Source organism: Osmerus mordax, chromosome 7 (genome assembly GCF_038355195.1).
Source record: "Osmerus mordax isolate fOsmMor3 chromosome 7, fOsmMor3.pri, whole genome shotgun sequence".
Taxonomy (NCBI): domain Eukaryota; kingdom Metazoa; phylum Chordata; class Actinopteri; order Osmeriformes; family Osmeridae; genus Osmerus; species Osmerus mordax.
Genome location: NC_090056.1, coordinates 3,183,856 through 3,206,358, shown reverse-complemented (window position 1 = coordinate 3,206,358; position 22,503 = coordinate 3,183,856). Strand labels below are relative to the sequence as shown.

Below are 22,503 nucleotides of genomic sequence, written 5' to 3'. Positions count from 1 at the left end.
ATAAATTGTAGATATACAGAGAAATGAGAAGGAGTTTCTTTGACAGAAAGTGAGAGTGTTTGTGTGTGTGTGTGTGTGTGTGTGTGTGGGTGGGGGGTGTTTGTGTGTGTGTGGCGGGGGGGGGGGGGGGGGGGGGGTAGTTGTGGGGGAGAGGGAGGGGCAAAGGTATACAGTATAAAAGTTTGGCAGGCCAGATGGGAGTGTCATTCAGGTGTGCTTGCACCTTCCCCTTCACATCTCTGTCTTTCAACTCGCTCTCTGACGGATACTAGCCATATACAGACTTCAACACTACATCTTTCTGATTCAACTAGGTACAGTTACCTCAATATCATACAGCTTAATATATCAACAATTACTAATTTTATTATTTGTGTATCAAGGATTTGGTGATTAGGAACGTTTTTGTAAACAAGCGTGTTGTAATTCCAACACGTTAGAATAAAACTCAACGACTACGACAGACTCCACTTTCACTTCTGGGGTCATGTTGTGTGTTGCATGTGTGTGTGTTTAGTGTGCTGAAAACACTCACAGTATTTAAGGAATGTGTTTTGGGGATTTTCAGATTGCAGAAGGATGCTGGCGACTCTTGAGACAGTAAGTGTATTTGTATTCTCTCTTTAAGTGTGGTGATATTTTTGTTCCTTACCCAATATTCGGGGTATGATGGACCCACAACATTATTCGGATTCTAAAACAAAACTGCCTAAACAATGAACTTTTTTGCACCTATGCACACACTTTTATTAATTTTGTGCCCAGTGGACCCGAAACACCAAATATGTTAAATAAATGTTTAGGTGGGAGGGAAAGGGTCCACAGTGTGGACTCAATGAAAGTTTGTTGCTGTTCTTCACAGAAAGTCTTAGCCTCTGAGTCTCGAGTTGAAAATAATTAATTGCATAATTTCTCTTTTAGTGGAAACACCACAAATATTTGTGTGTATGTTATTGTCTGTGTGAGTTAGTAATCTAACCAAGGCCGTAATCATAATATATATTGGGGGGGGACACATCCCCCCCCAATATTCAAATCTGGTCAAAATGCACCCCCCCCCAATATATTGATATAAAAATATACATGTGCTACGCTACGACAGGCAACCACGCACGCTGTCCGAAATTATCATAAAAAATGTAATCATATTCATAACTAAACGTAAAAAGTTCTCAGGGGGGGGACCCTCAGACTCCCCAGCAGATTTCGTCCCTCCCGATGTTGACTCCATGGCTACGGCCTTGAATCTAACAGTTAGACACTACAGCAAAACTTTAATCAGTCATTGTCGGATAGGTCTGAATCCTGGATACGGTCAAAACCCCATTAACCCATAAACAAATAACACAAATACAGTACTGTTACCAGCAACATGTCTGTTTGTCAAGTCTGAATGCAAACTAAGCATACACACTGTATTACTTTGTTGTCTGTACACTGTGTTGAATGAGACTGTTGATGGAGGCATAGGCTACATTTGGCAGTCAAAACAACACACCCCAACCACGCTGCTCCTGCCCTAACCAAAGGAAACATACACATATTAAATACAATAGACTACAGCCTACTGATACTGACTGCTATACAGTGTGTGTTTTGAATTTGTCTGTTTCAAAATGAGTAAGCTTAGTAAAACTAGCATTTTGTTGTGGTATGGATGAATGAATTACTGTGGATCAAAATTCCTTCCTAAAATGTTATATTGATTTATTATTACAATCATTCTTGATGTAGATGAATGGTTTTACTGGGAACAGATGTGTGTATTATAACCTTTATTTGATTATTGACATGCTTATTGTGTCAAATGCAAAGGTCCTCAGACAACTGCAGCCCTTCATGCAAAACACTCCACCCCCCCCCCCCCCCTCCTCCTCACTTTTCATTTCCCCCCCAGATGGCATACATGCCTGAGCTGGGCCTTAGCGGAGGGCGGGAGGGCTGGGGCGTTCATTCCACGGCCGAAGTGGATCTGGAGGTGATCGAGGAGTACCTGCAGGAGCACTCCCTGGAAGTGCAGCCGCTACGCAGGCCAGCCACCCCACCTGCCACCCCCACTCAGCCCACACTCACACACTCACACCCGGAGACCACAATCATAGGTGAGTAAGTGAGTGGGTGAGTGGGTGAGTGGGCGAGTGAGTGAGCGAGCAAATGATTGTACAAAATACTGCGCATCCGTAAACTAACAGTGTTGTGTCCTCCATAGAGAACAGTTGGTCAGGCCAACATGCATATGAGTGGAACTACGGCTCTCACACACCACATGAAGAGTATGAGGAGCAGGCTCCCTCCCAGATGTGGCCCAGCCCTCACAACAACCACTGGGTGAGTGTGAGGAACACATCATTTTTCCATCATTATTGGTATGGCGTTTTGATAAACAAAAAAAATAAAAATAAAAATAAATAAACTGTAACGCTATGAGAAAAAAGTAAATGCATTGTTAGGGCCGGCAAAAACTTTCTATGAAGTTCCAGTCAAAGCTGACTGTCAAAAGGACCACATATTCAAATAATCTGAAAAAACAAAATGTCTGTTTTTCTATTTTCAGCTTGGACACCTTTGGTGCAAGACTTAGTTGTAAAGTGCAATAGCATGTTTTTATGTGTTTTCAGGATCACAGTGCATATTCCTATGAGACGGCTACCTGCAGTGACTCAGACTCCCAGTCCAGCAGTTCCCAGTATCCAGACTACCCCTACAGCCCCTCCCCACCATCGGAGCGGAGAAGTAGGGAGACCAGTGAGACACTGCCCCTCACTCCGCTTTCAGGTACAACCCCCAACTCCAAATACATGCCACACACAAAAAACACACTCATGAGCACTTTGCAAAAGAACACATTTTACTTTTAGTAGCTCCTTACCCTACATCTGACACCTAAAGCTTGACCAAACTGTAGAACCCAAACACATAACTGTAAACCTAATCATAAACCTAATCCTTGGTTTAACCCTTAATCCTAATCAAGTACTGTATATACCACCTGAGATTCAAGTTGCATCGTAAAAGAGACTGAAGGTAGAGGTTGAAAGGACCTGTGTTATTCCTTAAGCAATGAGATTGTTGCCTTTGTGGTTTATGGTATAGTAATCCCGCATGACCTGCTAAACTGAAATTCACAGACACCATTGTCTTTTTACGGCACAACCTTCACCTTCCAAACCTCAAACAGGAAAAAGGAAGGAGCGCTTGTTCCAGTTCCTGTTTGAGATGCTGGAAACCCCATCCATGCGCAGCTGTATCTGGTGGGTCCAGTCCTCATCTGGAACCTTCCAGTTCTCCTCCCAGAACAAGGAACGTCTGGCCCAACTCTGGGGCCACCGCAAGGGAAACCGCAAAACCATGACCTACCAGAAGATGGCGAGAGCCCTGAGGAACTACTCACGCACCGGCGAAATCTGTAAAGTCAAAAGAAAACTGACCTACAAGTTTGACGAGAGAACGTTACGAGGGCTGCAGGGGGACAAACACACACACATGGGGACACACAGACTAGAATAACCCCCCACGCACAAAAAGATACACATTCTAGGCCACACACACAAATATAAACTGAGAATGAACATGCCTTTTTAGAGCAGCTCTATAGAATAAATACATCCTTAATCAATCCACTGGTACCTTAACAGCCTTTTCTAGGCTTTTCCTTGATTTTATTGCTTTAATAACATATTTACTTGGTTTCATTGTTTATTGTATGGCAACAATGACACATTCTGTTGTCATGCCACTAAATTAAGCAGAGTTAGATGGAAAAGAAATCCTGTGGATTTCAATTATCATGTTGAAAGCTTTTAACATGCACCTCTATGGACTTATAGAGAATGCTAATGTGCTAACCCATCAAGGAACATACTGATGAATACTGAGTATTTGAAATAGCAGGAGAGGAGTCATTAAACACAAGAAGATTATGAGAATTAGACTGGATGAATGTGTTTTTGTAACATTGATGTGCAGAAATAAGGATAACAAAAGAATAGTATGTGACTATGAGAGTACAGTATTGATATTCATGTTCAATATTGACCATTCCAGTCTGTTGTTGGTAGATTTGAAAGACATCTTGTATCAGCTTGATGGATACATCTTGTCTTTAGCTGGGCTCAGCTGAGAGACCTTGGATATTACTTAGCCTACACCTATCCACATTTTCAGCAGAATTCCTGCTAAATGGTTGGTTCCTTTGAGGCTATGGACGTCAAGCTGTGGTGATATGAAGACAGAAGTCGTCTGGCTTTGAACATTTGTAAATCTGAGGATTGTCTGTATACACACCAGCTACTTTATAAGTAGATTGAATGATTCATGGAACACAATGATTTTGTTATGAAGAATAGCTTAGGTTTTTTCTACATTTTCTAAAAGTCTGTGAAATTAACTTTTTTTTCTCCAATCTGTTTTATATGATTGAATAAATATGAACTTAAAATAACAGTGGCAATATATATGTATAAGACTAAAAAACATTTAAAACACACAGCACAATGTGGTGCCAAACTACACAGCACCTGCTATTCCTTCCCCCCTCCTTCCAAGACACACACTGAAACAAACTAACCATTTTCTCACAAGGCTTTATGCAAAGTATGCCTGGGGCATGAAACCGCCATCACAACAGTCCTGTTGATCAACAACAACACCCCCACTATGAAGCATGAGTTACTGTAACTAAACACACACACATGTAAACTAATATATTTTTCCATAGTCAAATGTAAAGGCGTGTGAATAGTGAAACAGAACCATTCAAAACCGCAAATATAGGCACTACTCGAGACATATATCAGTTAAATAGACAGCAGTGATACCTCTCCCAAACACCTAGTTTGACCTAAAGCCACATGTTGGCGCTAGCTTCACAAAATTGGATTGTATGACTCACCTGCAACAGCTTCTTTATCCCCTCATCAGTCTGTTCTGCACAAGCAAAAAAATGTGTTGCCTGAACTACGTATGTTGCTGTTCTGTCCCAATGACCCATTCAATTCCTTGGTGAGCTACACACCCTCATAGCATAGTAAAGGTGTCCACTGATTCAACACAGATGCTCTCTAGAGTGTGTTTATCCCCCCAAAATATCCTTCTTTCCACTTACTTCCCACACTATTTCTGGCTTTGTGTGTGAGAGTGAGATAGTTAATGAGGTAAGTGTGGAGTTGGGGTTATGACAAACTGAGCTTTTGTTCAGATGCAAATAGACTTCTGCCAAGAAATCACTGCCTTCATCAGAAGAATATTGCTTTATTGCATTCTACTTCTCGTCCCAAGAATGGCGGAATGGGCTTGGGTTATCTACACTATCTTAGAGGTGTTGGTTGCCGTGGCATGTTGTCTAGGTAATGTGTTAGTAGTGTGTGCTGTGTGTGTCTGTGTCCGCAGCTCTCTCAAAGAGCCAACATTTTGCTTCCTGGTGTCACTGGCGGTGGCTGACTTCCTGGTGGGCATGGCTGCTGTGCCTCTTGCCGTGCTATTGGATGGTTGGGTGTGTTTGACCCCTGAACTATGCCTACTTCTCAGTTGTGTGGTGTTGGTGCTAACTCAGGCCTCTGTCCTGTCACTGCTGGCTATTGCTGTGGACCGCTACCTGCGTGTGCACACACCTCTCAGGTAAGATACCAGCGTTTATACACATACTTTGTATTTTTAGGGATCCTAAGTCAAAATGTGACAATACTCAGGGAGCATAATGCCAGCAACAATATTTGAAGTGTTAGAGTATGTATCACGTATCATGTTTTATTTTCTTGGTTATTAGTGTTGGCGCTGTATGACGTAAAGATCTTTTTTTGTGACAGTTTACGTAATGTACAATGTACATGTACAGTGACACAAAGAATGACAATGATGAGAAATGTGTTCATTTAGCAAATGTAAACCAACCCAAACTTATGAGTGGAATGCTGAAAGAAAGAACAAATACAAATATAGCTGCAAGCAGCAATGGCGGATTCCTCCAAACATTGTGAACCATTGAAAAATGTATATTCTTCACAAATTGTCACTGTATAGAAAAGACCATGCTGCAGACTTACCAAGGGATACCAAATCTGAAATGCAATACCATCAAGATCCACAAGGGCCTTCGCTTCAAGCCAAGGAATGAGTGGGGGCTTGGTCAGCCCACACTCTCCTGAAATGTTGTGTTTGCGTCTCGCCAAGCTTGCATGTGTGTCAAGGGAAAGGCTGAGTGTGTGAGAATGTGGAGCGCGCGCGCTGAGGAGCAAAGGGAGACTTTTCATTGGAAATATCCCTAGCAATTAGCCAAGCATGTATGTTTCAAATATTCACAATAAATCTATTTTTCATCTTACAGTCAACCTTTTCTGTCTTCATGAACTTGTGATTGTATCAGAGTATCAGTTTTGCACCGGCGAATGTGTAAAGCATTATTTTAGCGTTAGAAATAAATTAGATTTCCTTTATTTCAATCATTTTTGAAGATATTAATTTGCCTTCTCACATGGGAACATGATGTAGTGTCTTCCACGTGACACATCAAGTTTGGTGTTGAAATTTCCAAAATTGTCAGCGAATCTAACTCCACAACCTCAGATATTGATCCTATACCCACAACATTCTTGTCTCAGGTCCGGTGCTATAATCTCTAGCACCGGACCTGAGACACTAAACTAACACACTACTAATGTGGACACTAAACACTCGCTTAAAGAATGTTGTGGGTATAGGATCAATATCTGAGGTTGTGGAGTTAGATTCGCTGACAATTTTGGAAAGTTCACTAAGTGTGATACAGGTAAATGTGCTCATGGTTATGTTGCAGAATCTACTGATGTCAGTTTTGACCCCACTATTAATAATACTAGCTCTAAAAGGCTACCTCTGCCTAGACTGACATGCACCAACTCAGAGCATTGAGTTTCACATCCTCCTTATTGCACTCGCCATAACTGGCGTCTTCACAGATGCCTTTAAAACAGCTGTTGTAAAGCCCCTATTAAAGAAACCCAAATTGGATAACAGTCTACTTGCAAATTGTCTACTTGCAAATTGCAGACCAATATAAGACCTTCCAAAATAACATCCTGGAAGTCTCGCAGTCAGGTTTCAGGAAATATCACAGTACTGAAACTGCTCTCACCAAAATAATTAGCGACCTCAGACTAAACTCTGATGCAAATAAAGTCTCTATCCTTATCCTGTTAGATCTCAGTGCAGCATTTGATACCATTGATCACGACATCCTAATCAATAGACTGGAAAAGCTTATTGGGTTCACGGATAGTGTATTGAACTGGATGAAATCATATATCACAGGAAGGAAGTTTTATGTTAGTTTAGGAGACCATAGGTCCAAGAAACATGAGAACTGCTATGGGGTTGCTCAAGGAAGCTGCTTAGGTCCATTACTTTTTTCTCTTTATATGTTACCACTCGGCGACATAATCAGAGAACATAACATAGATTTCCATAGCTATGCGGATGACACACAACTATATATATCCACTGAACCCAACGATGCAACGGCCATCAATTCCATTACCAACTGCCTGTTGGCAATAAACAAATGGATGAATGATAACTTTCTTAAATTAAATGAAGACAAAACCGAAGTCCTACTATGTGGCCCCAAATCCAAAAGAGAGATGCTTACTAAGAATCTAGGAGGCTTAACCCCCTGTCTTAAACCAGAGGTGACGAGTCTCGGTGTAATCCTGGACTCAGATTTGAATTTCAACTCTCACATTAAAAAAGTGACCAAAACAGCTTTCTTTCACCTGAGGAATATAGCAAAGGTACGACCATTCATAAACCAAAGTGATGCAGAGAAGTTAATTCATGCTTTTATATCCAGCCGGCTGGACTACTGTAACGCACTTTTCACTGGTCTTCTCAAGAAAACCACTGAAAGACTACAGCTCATTCAAAATTCTGCAGCTAGATTATTAACCAAAACTAAAAGGAGAGAACACATTAGTCCTGTCCTAGCTACTTTACACTGCCTCCCCGTTACCTTCAGAATTGACTTTAAGGTCCTTTTCCTCACATACAAAGCTCTACACTGACAAGGACCTAGCTACATTGCTAACTCCCTTATAAACTACACACCAGCTAGAACACTGCGATCATGAAATGCAGGCCTATTAGAGGTCACCAGAAGCAGTCATAAGAAGATTGGTGATTCGGCCTTTGTTAATTACGCCCCAAAACTATGGAACAAATTACCCATAAATATTAGGGAAGCAAATACGCTAGACATTTTTAAAAGACAGCTTAAAACCTACCTTTTTACCGAAGCATTTAAGTAATTTTATCTCAGAAGGGTTTTACTACTTTTATTAGTTATATTATTGTTTTTCTAATTTGCTATTACTTTTATCACTTGTATTATCGTTTTTATTGATTTTATGTAAAGCACCTTGAGCTACAATTCTTGTATGAAATGTGCTATATAAATAAAGTCTTACTTACTTACTTTTAAACCTCTACAGCCACGCCCCAATTTGCCCATTTTCAAAGTGATGCCAGTTGCATCCCATTTGTCCCAAAATTCTGAAATTCATTAAATATGCCTTATTATGAGGAACAAAAAAGCCTCAAGAACCTATAACGGCCACCATATTGGATTTTTCTGTATAATACTGATTAAGAAAACACGTTTATTTGCTACTCATTCAATTCTGGTCCAAACTTCCCCAGAATTGGCCCACATCATCGTCAGAGCAACCCTCACTGAATTCTTCAACAGATTTTTGATTTTCACAACCGTTTGTCTGGTACAGCCAATCAAATTTGGCAACAAAGCAACCAAACAGGAAGTTGGGTCAAATCTCAGCAAATCTTTAAGATATCAGGGCGGGCGGGCAGGCAAGGGCAGGCAAGGGCAGGCCAGCTGAATGAAGCTGTCCAGCTAGAGAGGGATAGCCCAGCAAGGGGACTGTGATACTCTCAGCATTCTCTGTTGTTGCTTTCAGCATTCTCTATTGAACTCTGTTGAGCAGGCCTCTGCATGACCCTCCAGACCTGTAAAAGTGAAGAAAGGATCCATGTCAGTTCAGTTGTGAAAAACAAAGCTTTTTCCATCTACACTTGACATAAACTACAGTTTTGACTGTGAAATGCAGTGGCATTACTTGAACTTGAATCCAAACGTGTTGACCGGATGTAGACCCATGCAAAGTCACTCAAAACACGGGTTCGATTCCAGGCTCTGGCAAGAGTATTTAGCTCTAAACTGGTCAATATATACACATCTGACAAAAGACCAGCTCGACCATTGCCTGTAAATAGTGATTCTGACTGTCAGAGACCTTTAAATAGCCTGACTTACTGAAATTGGCAAAACTAGCCTGGCTAACGTAGGTCGCTTTCTCAGGGCATATGACGAATGAAACAGGTTCGCCTTGAAAAATCAGATATACTGGCTACCTTTAGCAGGCCCTTGTCTACAATAAGCAGTCCTCCCTGACGTTTTTGGAGTAGAATTGAGTGAAATACAAAATTGTTTACACACTGCCAGTGGGCGAGCCGAGTCTGACTCTGAGGCTAACGTCAAAACAATGTACAGTATCCCCGGGACGCAGTTTACTCCACTTGCAAGTTTTGCACAAATCACAAAAAAAAACATCTGGCGTAAAGCACAATTCCCACATCTCTTGAAGGCTGCCCTGCTCGTCTTTTTTTGGTGTAGACCGAACTGTAAAATGGTGAACTTATGAACATGATGCGACCAAAACATGGCTGCCGCCTAAGCCTATGCGGTCTCTCTGGCGCATTATGGAGTTAAATCAGGGACAAATGTTTTGTTAATTCGAAAAAAAAATCTGTAGTTGAAAAACTAAAGCTTGACATTGAAAATGTACGTTTTGGTCAGAAACTTGAAAAATAAAACCATGAATTAAAAGAAAAAATAAGTTTACCAATTTTATTTTCCAAGTTGAATACAATTTTGATTAAAGTCTGGAATTATTTTGAAAAAATTATTAATTTTCATTTTTCACTTTTAGATTTTCACAGTTTCACATTTAATGTTTTCAGATTCGATTTTTTTTTTTTACGGCTTCAAATTTTTGGGGGGGAGTTTCATTATTTATTTATTTTTTTCAGTCAGAAGACTTGTTCTCCTAATAGCTGCCCTCCCTCTACCTTTTTGATGAATTCGCCGAGATGCTAAATGATTCACTAATTACACAGAGGGAAAAAGCTAGCTACTTTTCGAGTTCGGTTTTCTGTCACTTCAAACTCACGATCTAAAGGTCTCAAAGTGCTCAAACCTTCACCATAATTCAAGAGTAGTGTACTTTCACAAACCCAATCATTGATTATATCTTAAAATGTGTAAAAATAGGACTTACCGAACGTGGCTGCCTCCAACACGGCTATCATGCGACTCCAGTTGAAAACAACAATGGCCGCCGAAAAATAATTTATATTCGTAATGGCGAGCTGCGATTGGAAGCTAAATGAAACAGGAGCTAAAAACCGAGGTTGGGGGCTTGGTCAGCACACAATTATCAGAAAGCATGTGTGTGTGTATCGCCATGCTCGCTCGTGTGTCAAGGGGCAGGATGAGTGTGCGTGCGCTGTGGAGCCATTCAATTGAATTCAATCATATATTGAAATATCAAGGTGAAATTGCATATGGTACTTCAGCATGATGTCAACTTGAAGGCACTAACGTTTGAAAAACCATCAATCAAAATTATATTTGATTTATTAACACAAAGATATTGTGGCAATGTGTACATTTACATAAATACACCCCTTTCAGCCATTTTGTATTGCATTTCTTATTCCATGTCATCCTATATGAAAACATGTATTCTACACATCTGTAAACCATTTTGTATTGCATTCCTTATTCAATTAGAAAGACATTTATTCTACAAATCTGTAACAAATTTCAAGTCGATTAGATCTATGGTTCATGAGGAGAAGGGTTTTGAAGGTTGTACCAAATTGGGACAGTACAGCAAAATCTATCATGGCGGACCTTATGGGTCCTTGAGTATTTTTTGTTCCCCATGATGAATAAGGCAAGTATACCAATTTTCAGCCATTTTGGAGAAATGGGGCACTGGATTCCGTTACAGCTACAATTTAAATAGTTGGTATTTAGAATACAGTGACATTGTTGAAATCAATGGATTACATTATGATACTTATTTGTTTCACAAGTTTATTCACTCTCTAAATAAATTAAGGCAACTCCATGCATTTACCAGAACTTCTATCTGGTGGTTTCTACACTGTACGAACACAACTACATTTATCAATCCCATTGTCATTGCCTCTCGTTCTTTCCTTCTGCAATGGCCATCACATGCACAGGGGATGCAAACTCTCGTACCATGGTTGGACAAAGCATGCCTCTCATCCACTCTCAAGTAGTTATTAAGAGACACGTACGAGGGTTCTCCTTACGAGCATGTTCGGGAAACGCACGTAAGAAATAGTAGAGAACCCTCGTAACAACTAAGATCCATCATTATCGGGAAACGCAGTTTAGTAAACAGGATTTTATGGCCGCATTCCTGCCCTTTAAAATGCAATTCAATGTGGAAGTAATCCAAGTAATCCAAGTATTCAGAATACGTTACTCAGATTGAGTAACGTAACACGCTACAAAATATAGTAAATTTTTGGGCATGCATTCTGTAACAAAATACGTTTTTAAAGTATCCTTCCCAACACTGTTTACAGTCAAACACTACTCTCATGTGCCGCTTCTCCAGACACAACCACTCCCTGTGCCGCCTACTCGAATGGCACATTTTACAGAATCTCTGCAAGCTGCACCTAAGGTGACAGGAAAAACATCAAATGGCCAGAGCATTAGCCATTAGATAGCTACGTGACGACCATTTAGCAGCAGCATGGTTGGGCCCCATGTCTTTACGTTTCTCTAACTCTCTGTACACAGTTTTTCTTTTGTTTTTTTCAGGTACAAGGACTTGGCCACTCAGAGGAGTTTGTCGGTCGCCATAATCCTCTGCTGGGTCATATCATGCCTGCTAGGTTTCGCTCCTCTGTTTGTCTGGAACAACTACAGCAACCTGGCAACCCTCAACAACACAACCACCACCTCCTCTTCCCTTGACACCTCCTTCCCCCTCCCACACTGCACCTTTCTATCTGTTGTCTCCCTCCCATTCATGGTTTACTTCAACTTCCTGGGTTGTGTTCTGGTGCCCCTGCTGGTCATGACCCTGCTCTACGCCCGTCTCTTCTGGTACCTCCAGGGCCGTCTGCGAGACAGTCTGCCCCAGGCTCGGGCCTCCTTGCTCAGGGAGAGGAGGCTGGCTAGCTCCTTGGCCCTGGTGCTGGTCCTCTTTGCTGGCTGCTGGATGCCACTGCACATAATGAACTGTGCTCTTCTGATACGGGGTCCTGAGGCTGTCCCAAAGGAGGCGTTGTATGCAGGCAGGTCTGATTCTCCTTGAATCAGGTTGGCTGTGTTTTGATGTAGCTAAGTACATTATTAAGCCTAACTGCATAATTTGGTAGTCTAATTACATAACGCATTTTTAAGAGTTATTAAATAACATTTGAAAAAAAATAGTATCCTTTAAATCAGGGGTGTCAAACATCGGATCCGGCCCGCCAGGGCGTCCATCTTGGCCCGTCTGATGTCTTTGCTAAGTTTGTAAATTGCAGAAAGACATAAATCGCAAGTAACTGCTATTCCAAATCCAAATGTCTATTAAGAATATGCAGGTTTATGAGTACAAACGTTTTGTAATTTTTTTAATCTATCTAGTATTTGCTTCAAAAACAGCGTAAATGCGATGTCTGCTCCGGAGGCAGAAGCGCTCATTGCCACAGGCAGCATTTGACGTCAAACGGGTCACAAAGCAAGGGAATCAGCAGAGGAGAGCCCAGGCAGCTAAACAGTGGGCTGATGTCTGAGTTTTTGGTCTTTATGTTTCTAGTTTGTTGTAGAAAGACCTTAAAATAGGGTTTATCATCCAAAACCTTCACCAAGGATTTAAGCATCAAGAAATATTGTTGTTATGTATGCATTATTATGCCATGATTTTACTGGTCTGGCAAACTTGAGATCAAAGTGGGCAGTATGTGGCCTCTTACCTAAAATGAGTTTGACACCGCTGCTTTAAATGAAAGACCGTAATTGTATTTCAAGTATATATAATATTAAGTACATATAATTTTGTTTATATATAAATACTTTTGAAAGAATAAGAAAAATGCTTAAGTACTCTGAAGTGTTCATTATAATGATAACTAAAGTATCGTGTCACAAGTACAGTATACTATATGTTCCACAGGTATCCTGTTGTCCCATGCTAACTCGGCAGTCAATCCGGTGGTCTATGCTTATCGCATCCCCAAGATCCAGCAGGCCTACCGCCAAATATGGAGATGGTGTGTGCAGGGGGCGGGCTGTTGCTATAGGGAAGAGAGTGGTAATATGTAATTGACAGGGAGTGGAGCCAATCGCAACGCAGTGTATGTTTCAGGAGCAAGAACCACACCCTGAAAACCCAAATGGGGAGTATATGTTGGGATGTTATCCTTTTGGGACTTTTTTGGATATTTAGCTTTCCAGCCAAGCCAATTTAATTAATGATTGTATATTTTTATAGTCAGTCATAATTTTGGGGGGAATTTCTGAATATGTTTGAGCTGTTCCACTTATTTTGACCTCTCCATTACTGTTCCTTTGTCACAAATCCTACCTGTCACTTCTCTATCCAAGTTTTTTTCTCCATGGCTCCACTAGAGGGTGGTAACTACTAAGAGACAACATTTTGTTGGTCGTCTCTTTCAATTAACATCTTGCCACCATGTGATCAGTGGTTCATGATTTGATATAATCAGATGCATTTTCACTTCAAAGAACGAGATGCTTCACATACTTCATAATTCAGCGATTTATTTTTTCTGTGTATTTTTTACCTGATAAATGTCAAAACAACATTGATGCTTACATGTGCGTACACAGAATTGTTTGTGACATAACTTTTTAAAACTAATGTCCTTGCCCACTTTTGAAAAAATAATATGTCATTGTTATAATAATTAATGACAAGCACAATGACAAGCTCTTTCGAGAGCAGCACATAAGATTGGACAGGCAGTTGTGGAACATCTATTTGTAAACGTGTCAGTGTTCATACTGTATATCCACATGTGTGAATGTGTCTTAACAACAACAAAATATGAAAGTGAACTTTACAATAAACCGCTGTTTGGAAGAATCAACATCCTACCGGTATCATCTTTATTTTTAGACGCAAGGAAAGCAGAGCACTTGGATGGAAGCTAGTGAGGTCCTCAGGGAAGGCAATAGACTGTATAGTTATCGCCTGAGACGGGGTGCCATCCCTCCCACCAAACTATACAACCTACTACCTCAACCTGAGACTACCCAATCTCTAAAAGTTACAAAATACATAATACTGTTAATGTTTGGTTGCTGACCAAAGTGAAACTTTCCCAGAAAGTCTGTTTGGATCCAACCCTGCATGATGGATCAGATGAATGGCCTTTCCATCAAGTAAAGGTAGTTGATTGTTGGCTGACTCAGCTGTCACCTTAGGAAAGACAGTAGATTGTATAGTTATCTCAGAGGGAGGTTGCACGCCTCCACAACTATTCAATCTACTACCTCAGCCCCAAGGACAGCAGCACCAGGCAGCAGCCATGATGTCAGATAACACACATACAGCTATTATACCTGTATAGAGAGGGATATAAACAGAGAGAGACTGTTAGTTAGCTCAGTCTAGTTCACCAGTGTCATACATGAAACAAACGTATGAGACCAAACATATTGTCCAGAGGTAAGCAGAACTGACACTGGCTTGTTGTGGTTTGTTTTTGAGGTTAGCAGATTGTTTGATTTACGGATACAGTATTGTGTTCCCAGATACAGACCCCCTGCTTAGAGGAGTGTAATGTGGTATTTTACAAGGTCTCCCCTTTCTTTCTACTGAGCCTTCGTTTGGATCGGTTTCTGGAATTGGTTCAAAATCAGGACTTAAGCGCTTAGCAACTGTGGTCTTCGACTGCCAAAAATTTTGAAATGTTTAACACCTTGATACGATGGAGGATAACCCTGAAAGAGACGTACTTACACATTGTCATGTCTTATGTAAATCTGTCAGAGAAACCATGTAACAAGTATAGATAAACTACACGTAAAAAACACCAAAAGAAATAGGAAACTGAAATGTCAGGCAGATACCGAAGAGGGAAAGGGCTGAAGTGTGAAAGCCCAAGGAATAACTCACTAGCTTCCCGAGACTGGCATGTGATCGAGAGACGGAGGGAGGGAAAAAAGCTACTCGACAGTGCCAGGAATTTGTTTCCGTTTTAGCCAAAAAATTTGAGCTCATTCCAGCAGGCTGGCCCTTTGCATGCCGCTGTTTTCTCAGATGGTGGTACACACACAGATGCCTGAAAATATGGCTGCTACCAGCTGCCTTCGATTGAACACAAAGCATGGATACTGCTCCACAAACAAAACAAGAAAACAAAATGGCCTCTTTCGCGTCGGCCATTTTAGGTCTGTTGCTAAACAATTGTGTTACACATGAACCCGTTTGTTTTTTATTGCACCTACTCTAACCAGTGGTCCTTTTTCTGTCTTCTAAAGACAGCAATTGGGACACAATGTTCGAATGGATAGAGAAAAACTGAGAATGAATGGCAGGCAAAAATTTAAAGTATGCTCATCAAAATGGCAGAGACGTCTGTGGCCAAATTCAGGAAAACAAATGACGCAGTATCCCTGACTGGATACATGACACCTAAATAAAGAATACATAAATGTTACGTATTTATATTAATTTAGTTTAATAAATTGTCTCTGTGCCACTTGTACATGCCCTTACAAAAAATAAGTTTATTAAAGTATACTATTAGTATACAAAAAAAAGGATAGTACACTTTTTGTTCACTTTTGATATACTTTCAAGAAGTAAACTTAGAAAATAGTTCACTTTTGATATACTTTTAAGAAGTATACTTAGAAAATAGTTCACTTTTGATATACTTTTAAGTATAATTTGAAAATAGTTCACTTTTGATATACTTTTAAGAAGTATACTTTGAAAAAGTATACTTATATATTTCAAAAGTAAGTATGTTACAGGTAAATTTTTTTAGATCCATCTTTTATATTCTAATTATTCATGTCCAGGAAAATCTATAATGCATTGCACATTGAATCTTTTTGGTACTGAAGCTGTGACCTTAATTACTGCCAAAAGCCCTATACTAATAATTATAAATTTGGAGTATTAATCGAAAAAACGAAAAAGGTACTTGAGAAAGAAGCCGACAGAAGGGTTGCATTATGCATTTGAAGGTTATATTGTCAAACTGATTGAAGAACAAAATAAAGACGTGAACAAATTCTGGCTGGCCAATTCCCATGATGCAAGGCAGTAAATAGTGTTAAAATTTGCTGATAAGTTTGCAGTTTGTTCCAAATACAAATGTAACTTCATGAATTTCGTTTTTTAAATGTGTACGCTTAGAATGTAGTGTTTTGTTGCGTGGTAATTGTCTTTGTTGTGAAGAGCTGGATTAATGCATACGCAGTAAATAGCTTCTTTTAGTTAAGAATCTGCAGTGTGACTCGAGGGGCCGCATTCTCGTCAAGTGACGCAAGATCAGCGGCGTTTGAGGGGCCCCTAAACATTTAAATATATTAGTAAATCATAGTAAATGGACATTTTTAAGTTTACTTCTTGAAGTACTTACATTAATTGAAAGTGCACTTGAAAGTATTGCAAAGTATACTTTAAGTTACTTTAGGAAGTATTCTTCATGAACTAAAAGTGCACTACACAGGTTAAAGTTTAGAGTATTGCAAAGTATACTTTCAAGTACTTTAGGAAATATACTTCATAAACTAAAAGTGCACAACACAGGCTACTTTACAGTATTCAAAAGTAAACTTCAAATACACTATAAGTTTACTTTAAAGTTGACAGCATATACTTTAAGTACCATGATAATAGTATACTTTGTTATACTAAGTATACTTACAAAATAAACTTGAAGTATACTTCTTTTTGGTAAGTGCACATATGTTGTATTCAGTACAATATATAGTAGAAAATAAAAAATAGAACCAAATTCTGTTCTAGTCTAGGAAGATCATGATAAAATTCCAAAAGCCACTTCAGATTCAAATTTCCTGAAAACTGAACACAACACTGATGATTCTATGATGGCTCTTTTGAGATACTAGCTTAATTGGAAGCAAGGCAAGCAGGCACAAGAGGGGCATCTGCAAGTATCTCCCCTGGCACAGCAGCGGAAGGGGTTATCGGGTGGCAGCCTAGATGCCAGGCCTGGGGGTGGGGTGGTGAGTGAGGGCAGACATAGTGAAGGAGGGGTGGGTCGGGGTTGGAACCCACTTTGCATAAATTAGTATGGGAGCCAGGGCCCCCGGAGATGGCGACCAGCCCCTCATTAGCATGCAGAGGACCTCTCCAGTCTGATTGCACCAGACAGACAGACAGGTGTAACGTTGGCACTGAGCCCAACTCTGCCACCATAGGACTGGCCAAATCTACACACGAACACATACACCATGTTTGGTTGCCAAGAACTCTCAATCAATAGTAGAGATAGATATTGTCTGGAAGGCGGAGAAAGAGACACAGTGAAATGCAGTGAGGTTGTGAAAAGGGCAGACCAGAAACCTACTTGGCTTAGTGGAAGTTGCAAGCATAGCAACGCTCTGCAAATAAGAGGGCTTTTGGGTTACAGTTTTGCAGTGTGGTAGTGGATACAAAATGTTAATGAATCATCAATGTTTTTGCAATTTTAGAGAGAGAGGGGAAAACTTGATCCAACTGTACCTCAAACTTCAACACGCAAGTTATTTACACAGGCCAACAGTTGTCATTCTGACTTGACTGTCTATTGTCACTTGTCTTTACCAGATTTGGTCTGATTCCAAACACTGAAGCCATATTCTCTAATTCCATGAACACCAGACGTGGACAGTCATGTGGGGACCATTAGATTCTGGCCTTCGCCTCTGGCTATCAGCTTTGTCTGTGAAACAGGGCACACACACAAATTTGACATGAGCCAGTAGAGCAGCTGCATTTAGGAGTTGATTCTATTTGCTAAAAGTTCAAAACCAAGCCAAAAGTCTGGTCCATATAGTTGGTCTAATTTAATCAGTCTATGCTACATATGTTCAAATAGTCTGTTTTCTATGTCATGCATTGATTGAATAACAGCATTTGAAAGGCCTAAAAACCTAATGTTGTGTCCTCTTTTGGCCCCTGATATCTTGCTTCCGTCATGGGCTAATCAGGAAATGTTTCTCTGTGGTTGATTTCCTGGTCTAGTAGATGCTAACCCAGCCAAGGAAGACGAGATCACGCTCCCAAACTACTGCCCTATCAGCAACGTGAAACTGGGTTCACATTTCATTCTGTATAACACTCTCCTAACTCTCTCATACGATACAGTGTAAATGTGTATTTCTGACAGCACTTTGTTGTAATATAGGCCTTGCCCATAAGTAATTTGACAATGTGTAAACTAACTTGTGTTTAATGCTGTCATTTTAATTTTGTGGAATAGCCTTGTTACTTTTAAAGCAGCATAAGGTGATATAGAATGTCACTAGTTGCCTGTGTTATTATAATGCTTTACAATTTTTATTCATTGACATGCAATGCCAGGTCTGTGTTCAAAGAATAGATAGTTGTAGAAAACAGAGCTATGTGTGAAAACACAAAAACCTTTTAAACAGAAAAAAACTGACAACAACTGTGCAAGTGCAAACAGTGAACTACGATGTGAATGGAAGTAAATGGAGACCCCTGACTATAACAAGATGTGCGTCAAGGACTCCAAAGCAAACAGAACACAGAAAACCCAAGCAGTTTTGAAAGCCAAGTCACTGGCAGTATTTAAAATTGTAGAGAGGGATTGTCATCATCAAACACAGCACCCTCTTTCTGTTCATCTGACACAAAATGGCTACCTTATTCTGGAAAGAGGTAACTCTCTCTGTCAAGCTGTTGGAAGTCTTGAAAACGCGACAAGTCATTCTTTCTTTTTTGCCTTATCCCGGGACTCAAAAAAGATAATCAAAGGCAAAACAATTTCACTGAAACGATACAGTAGGCCTTTGCTCTCTCTCCTGCAGTCGCAAGGACGCAAGAGTCATCAGATTTACTCCTCAGCCAATCCAGGAGACATAAACACATTAATCAATTAGCAAATCCTGCCAACACCTCCGCCAAGAACCCCCACCAAAAAAGAAGTAACATATTTGAAGGAGAGACAGGCGAAATACCTAAAGAATCGACGGGTCTGTCCACAAGGCAAGATGAATGCTTGGCACAGCCACAATCGCGGGGGGAACCAGACGATTGGTACGGCTTCTTGTGGTTTCTCTCTCTCTCTCTCTCTCTCTCTCTCTCTCTCTCTCTCTCTCTCTCTCTCTCTCTCTCTCTCTCTCTCTCTCTCTCTCTCTCTCTCTCTCTCTCTCTCTCTCTCTCTCTCTCTCTCTCGCTCTCTCTCTCTCTGCCCAGTGCCAAGTAATGGGCAGCTTCTGTGTGCCAGGCAGAATTTAAATGAGGCAATGAAGGAGGTGGCAAATGTGAGGGGGTGGGGGCTTGGTGGTGGCAGGCATAGGGAGATAGGGGTAGAATGCCCCACAATCAATGGCATGATGACAAATACGACACTAGTAGAAATAACTTCTAGCAAACAATGGTTTTAATGCAAGGGTAAGCTCCAGCCCCCCCACTTTAACTGGTGACTGATATTGTCTGTCTCTTACAGGAGTCAACATGGGGAGCCAGGGAGTGTTCGTTTGGTATTGCTATTCCAACCCCACCCCCCTACTCCCAGTTGTTTCCTCTATTTCTCGCTAGTCGTCCCCCCTTTCCCCTTTGTGCTCTTAGTTCTTAGTTGCTCTGACAAACACGCACACACACACACACATGCATTCAAACATCCTGAAATGCACTGACACGCCCGACCACAAATGTGTGTGTTTCCCCCCCAAAATTAACACAGATATGAACATCTGTAGTTTTGAAGGCTACATGGGTGAACATACTCGTGTTAAGCATACTCGTGTCCTGTGTTAGCCGAGGCACTTCCTGTTGCTTTTCCTTGGCCGTGGCCATAGAGCAAAGATATCGACCAATCAGCCAAGTGGTGGCTGAAAGCAGGAAGTGAGCCAGGCTGCCTCTAGGAGTGAAAAAACATCAGCATTATGAGGCAACATGAGAAGTTCATCTGAGGATAGGAGAAGGCGGAGAAAAATGCTCTCCGCACCACGCCTCTCTCTATTTCTTTTTTTCTTCATTCTCCTTCTCTCTCAGTGTCTCTGTCGATTTCTCTCATCATGTTCCCTTTTCCCATTCCTTCTCTCTCTGTGAAAGAAACACATTGCCACACACACAGTATCTTACTGTCATACTGTTTAGGTCCGAAGCCCTGCTACCTTGGGTTAATGCCGAATGATGGAAGATTGTTTTTGCGTTAAAGAGGGATGCGTATTTAGTTTTGTTGGCGCTATGAGTGACATGATGAGTGTAACAAACAAATCTTCTTGATATCCCAACACGTGGCATTGAGTCGCCATTTTAACAACACCCTAGTTTAGGTAATGTACTCTAGATTGTTCCATGCAGTCGAGTTATCTGATCGTTAATGGATACACAAAAGTTCAACTCCACTCCCAGAGTGTATTTATTTATCTTACCTTTTTCGTTTAATTTGCATCAAACATTTCGTCTTTTGTTGTTTAGAGTCACTCAATGTTGAGTAGCACATGCAAGAGGAAAGCAATCCTTTGAGCTTTGAATGTAAAAAATTATCGCATAATACAAATACATTTTTAATAGTAAATATACTTTCTATAGAAAGCACAGCCTATTGCAACTTATGAAAAAGAAGGAGCACCCAAGTTTAATAAAAAAAATCGTACATAATTTGTAGTAAATCCACTATTCTGAATAACAGATGACTCTTCAGCCTAACATGACACACCCTATAGATGGAAACAGAATGTGAATGTGTCCTGCCTTTGTTTGCCAAGTAATATGAATATTGGTGCCCAATGTCAATCGTGTCACATGCCAGCCATCTGTCAGACTGATGTGTAATAGCTCAACTGCAGCCAGTTACTGTTGTTTTGTTCTGCATCACCATGAGAGAAGTGTCTTATCAGGATGCTAGCATGTCTGACATACTGACAAAGTTTTGTTCCTGTCTGGGTTTCCTGTTATGAAGAAACACCCACGCAAATAGTACAGTTCAGCAGACACTGTAAAACAGCTTTCATGCCGCAGTACTTTGCATGTATGCACATCCCCACACACAGTCACCAAATAACAGGGTTTCATGGTAGGGGGCATGAGAAACACAACAGTGTTTAGCGAAAGTTAAGAAAGGTAAATATTTCCCTGCTGTTACCCATCGTGACTACCTGTGGCAATAAGACTGCTGTATGTGTGTGTCTGTCTCTTTTATCACAGCTACTTTAATAGCTGTGATACTTTAATTTAAGTACAAATGGTGTTCAAACTTACTTAATTTTACATACATTTTCTCCACATTCACATGCACACTCTTACATTCACAACCCTTTTGCACTCATAGAGACTCACTTATGCCATGTGTTCCACACTCAGGTACATGGCCACTTGTATTCCATCAGTACCATGAGACACCTGCTCTGTCCAGCACTTCCCACAGGCAAGATTGTTTATTGGTCTGTCAAAGCCTGCTTGTCTCTCCATAGCAGACAGGGAGGAGAGAGATGAGAAATCATGGAGGCAAGCCTAATCCAGTGTACAGAAAACCTTTCACAAAAATTCGAAAACAAAGATGGCGGAGCGCTGAATGCAGCGTGGCATCTGCAAGGTTCAAATGAGGAGTAATGACAAGAGTGGAGGGAGAGGAGACAGGAACGAAGAGAACAAGCATGAAAAGGAGAGAAGTAAGGCAAGAGGAAGTTGAGAAAGAGGAGTTTAAGGATAAAAAAGGAGAAATACCTGGACATCGTTTCTGTGGCGACGACTGGCAGGGCCGAAGAGAGGGAAAACTGGAGGAGAAGAGGCCTGTTATGGCGGGAAGAAGGGAGTGCAGAAATGGAGTGCACACCCTCTCAATGCTACGCCCCCTTCCCACAATCCCCTCCTTCTGGCGTGACAACGTACGTCCATGCAGGGGGTGACAGAAGGGCGCACGCAGACATACACACACACAAACAGAAAGATTATCACAAAGCTCTAAAACACTCCGGGGCAGTGGACTAAATTATAGAAACACACACGGCATAAACGGCATTGTATATATATTATCATAACATACACTCCAAATAACACACATTCGGTTTGCCAGCCTGCAGAATCGCCCTCTGCTCTGCTCTCTCCTTGCTCAGCCTGCCCACTTTGGCATCCCTGCCAAGTGGGAGGGAGATGGAGGGAGAGAGGGGGAGGAGAGACACAGAAAGAGGAAGGGAGGGACACAGAAAGAGAGAGAGAGATAGCAAAAGAGAGGAGGGGACAG

At 40.9% G+C, this 22,503-nt stretch overlaps 2 protein-coding genes and 1 long non-coding RNA gene across 9 annotated transcripts; 2 read left to right on the top strand and 1 right to left on the bottom strand.

Moving 5' to 3' along the window:
* Positions 1–243: 243 nt before the first annotated feature.
* Positions 244–4,394, top strand: LOC136946063 (transcription factor Spi-B). Of its 7 annotated transcripts, none has more exons than XM_067240250.1 (6): positions 244–314; positions 569–600; positions 1,898–2,102; positions 2,210–2,328; positions 2,619–2,775; positions 3,179–4,394. In XM_067240250.1, exons 2-6 carry the CDS (start codon positions 580–582, stop codon positions 3,505–3,507), a joined length of 831 nt encoding a protein of 276 aa, XP_067096351.1. In that variant the 5' UTR covers positions 244–314; positions 569–579; the 3' UTR covers positions 3,508–4,394. The 7 variants fall into 7 exon arrangements, with proteins under 7 accessions (XP_067096351.1, XP_067096348.1, XP_067096349.1 ...); XM_067240247.1 differs by having other exon boundaries at positions 2,598–2,775; XM_067240248.1 differs by lacking the exon at positions 244–314 and having other exon boundaries at positions 472–600; positions 2,598–2,775.
* Positions 4,395–5,278: 884 nt separating this feature from the next.
* LOC136945401 (adenosine receptor A3-like) lies at positions 5,279–13,697 on the top strand. The gene is made up of 3 exons (XM_067239183.1): positions 5,279–5,616; positions 11,912–12,390; positions 13,257–13,697. The coding sequence occupies exons 1-3, from the start codon at positions 5,279–5,281 to the stop codon at positions 13,403–13,405; spliced, it is 966 nt and encodes a 321-aa protein (XP_067095284.1). The 3' UTR covers positions 13,406–13,697.
* A 150-nt stretch (positions 13,698–13,847) lies between these two features.
* Positions 13,848–21,772, bottom strand: LOC136945406 (uncharacterized). Its single transcript, XR_010876825.1, has 2 exons — positions 21,600–21,772; positions 13,848–14,668 (listed from the first exon to the last, which is right to left on the bottom strand). It is a non-coding gene; the product is annotated as an uncharacterized lncRNA (long non-coding RNA).
* Between the last annotated feature and the right edge of the window lie 731 nt (positions 21,773–22,503).

Excerpts from the sequence above, each read along its gene's own strand:
- LOC136946063 (XM_067240244.1), top strand. The coding sequence starts at position 1,808 with ATGCAAAGGTCCTCAGACAACTGCAGCCCTTCATGCAAAACACTCCAC. Across the intron at positions 2,103-2,209 it reads CCCGGAGACCACAATCATAG|AGAACAGTTGGTCAGGCCAA; the intron begins GTGAGTAAGTGA and ends TGTCCTCCATAG. Across the intron at positions 2,329-2,597 it reads GCCCTCACAACAACCACTGG|CATGTTTTTATGTGTTTTCA; the intron begins GTGAGTGTGAGG and ends AAAGTGCAATAG.
- LOC136945401 (XM_067239183.1), top strand. The coding sequence starts at position 5,279 with ATGGCGGAATGGGCTTGGGTTATCTACACTATCTTAGAGGTGTTGGTT. Across the intron at positions 5,617-11,911 it reads CGTGTGCACACACCTCTCAG|GTACAAGGACTTGGCCACTC; the intron begins GTAAGATACCAG and ends TGTTTTTTTCAG. Across the intron at positions 12,391-13,256 it reads AAAGGAGGCGTTGTATGCAG|GTATCCTGTTGTCCCATGCT; the intron begins GCAGGTCTGATT and ends TATGTTCCACAG.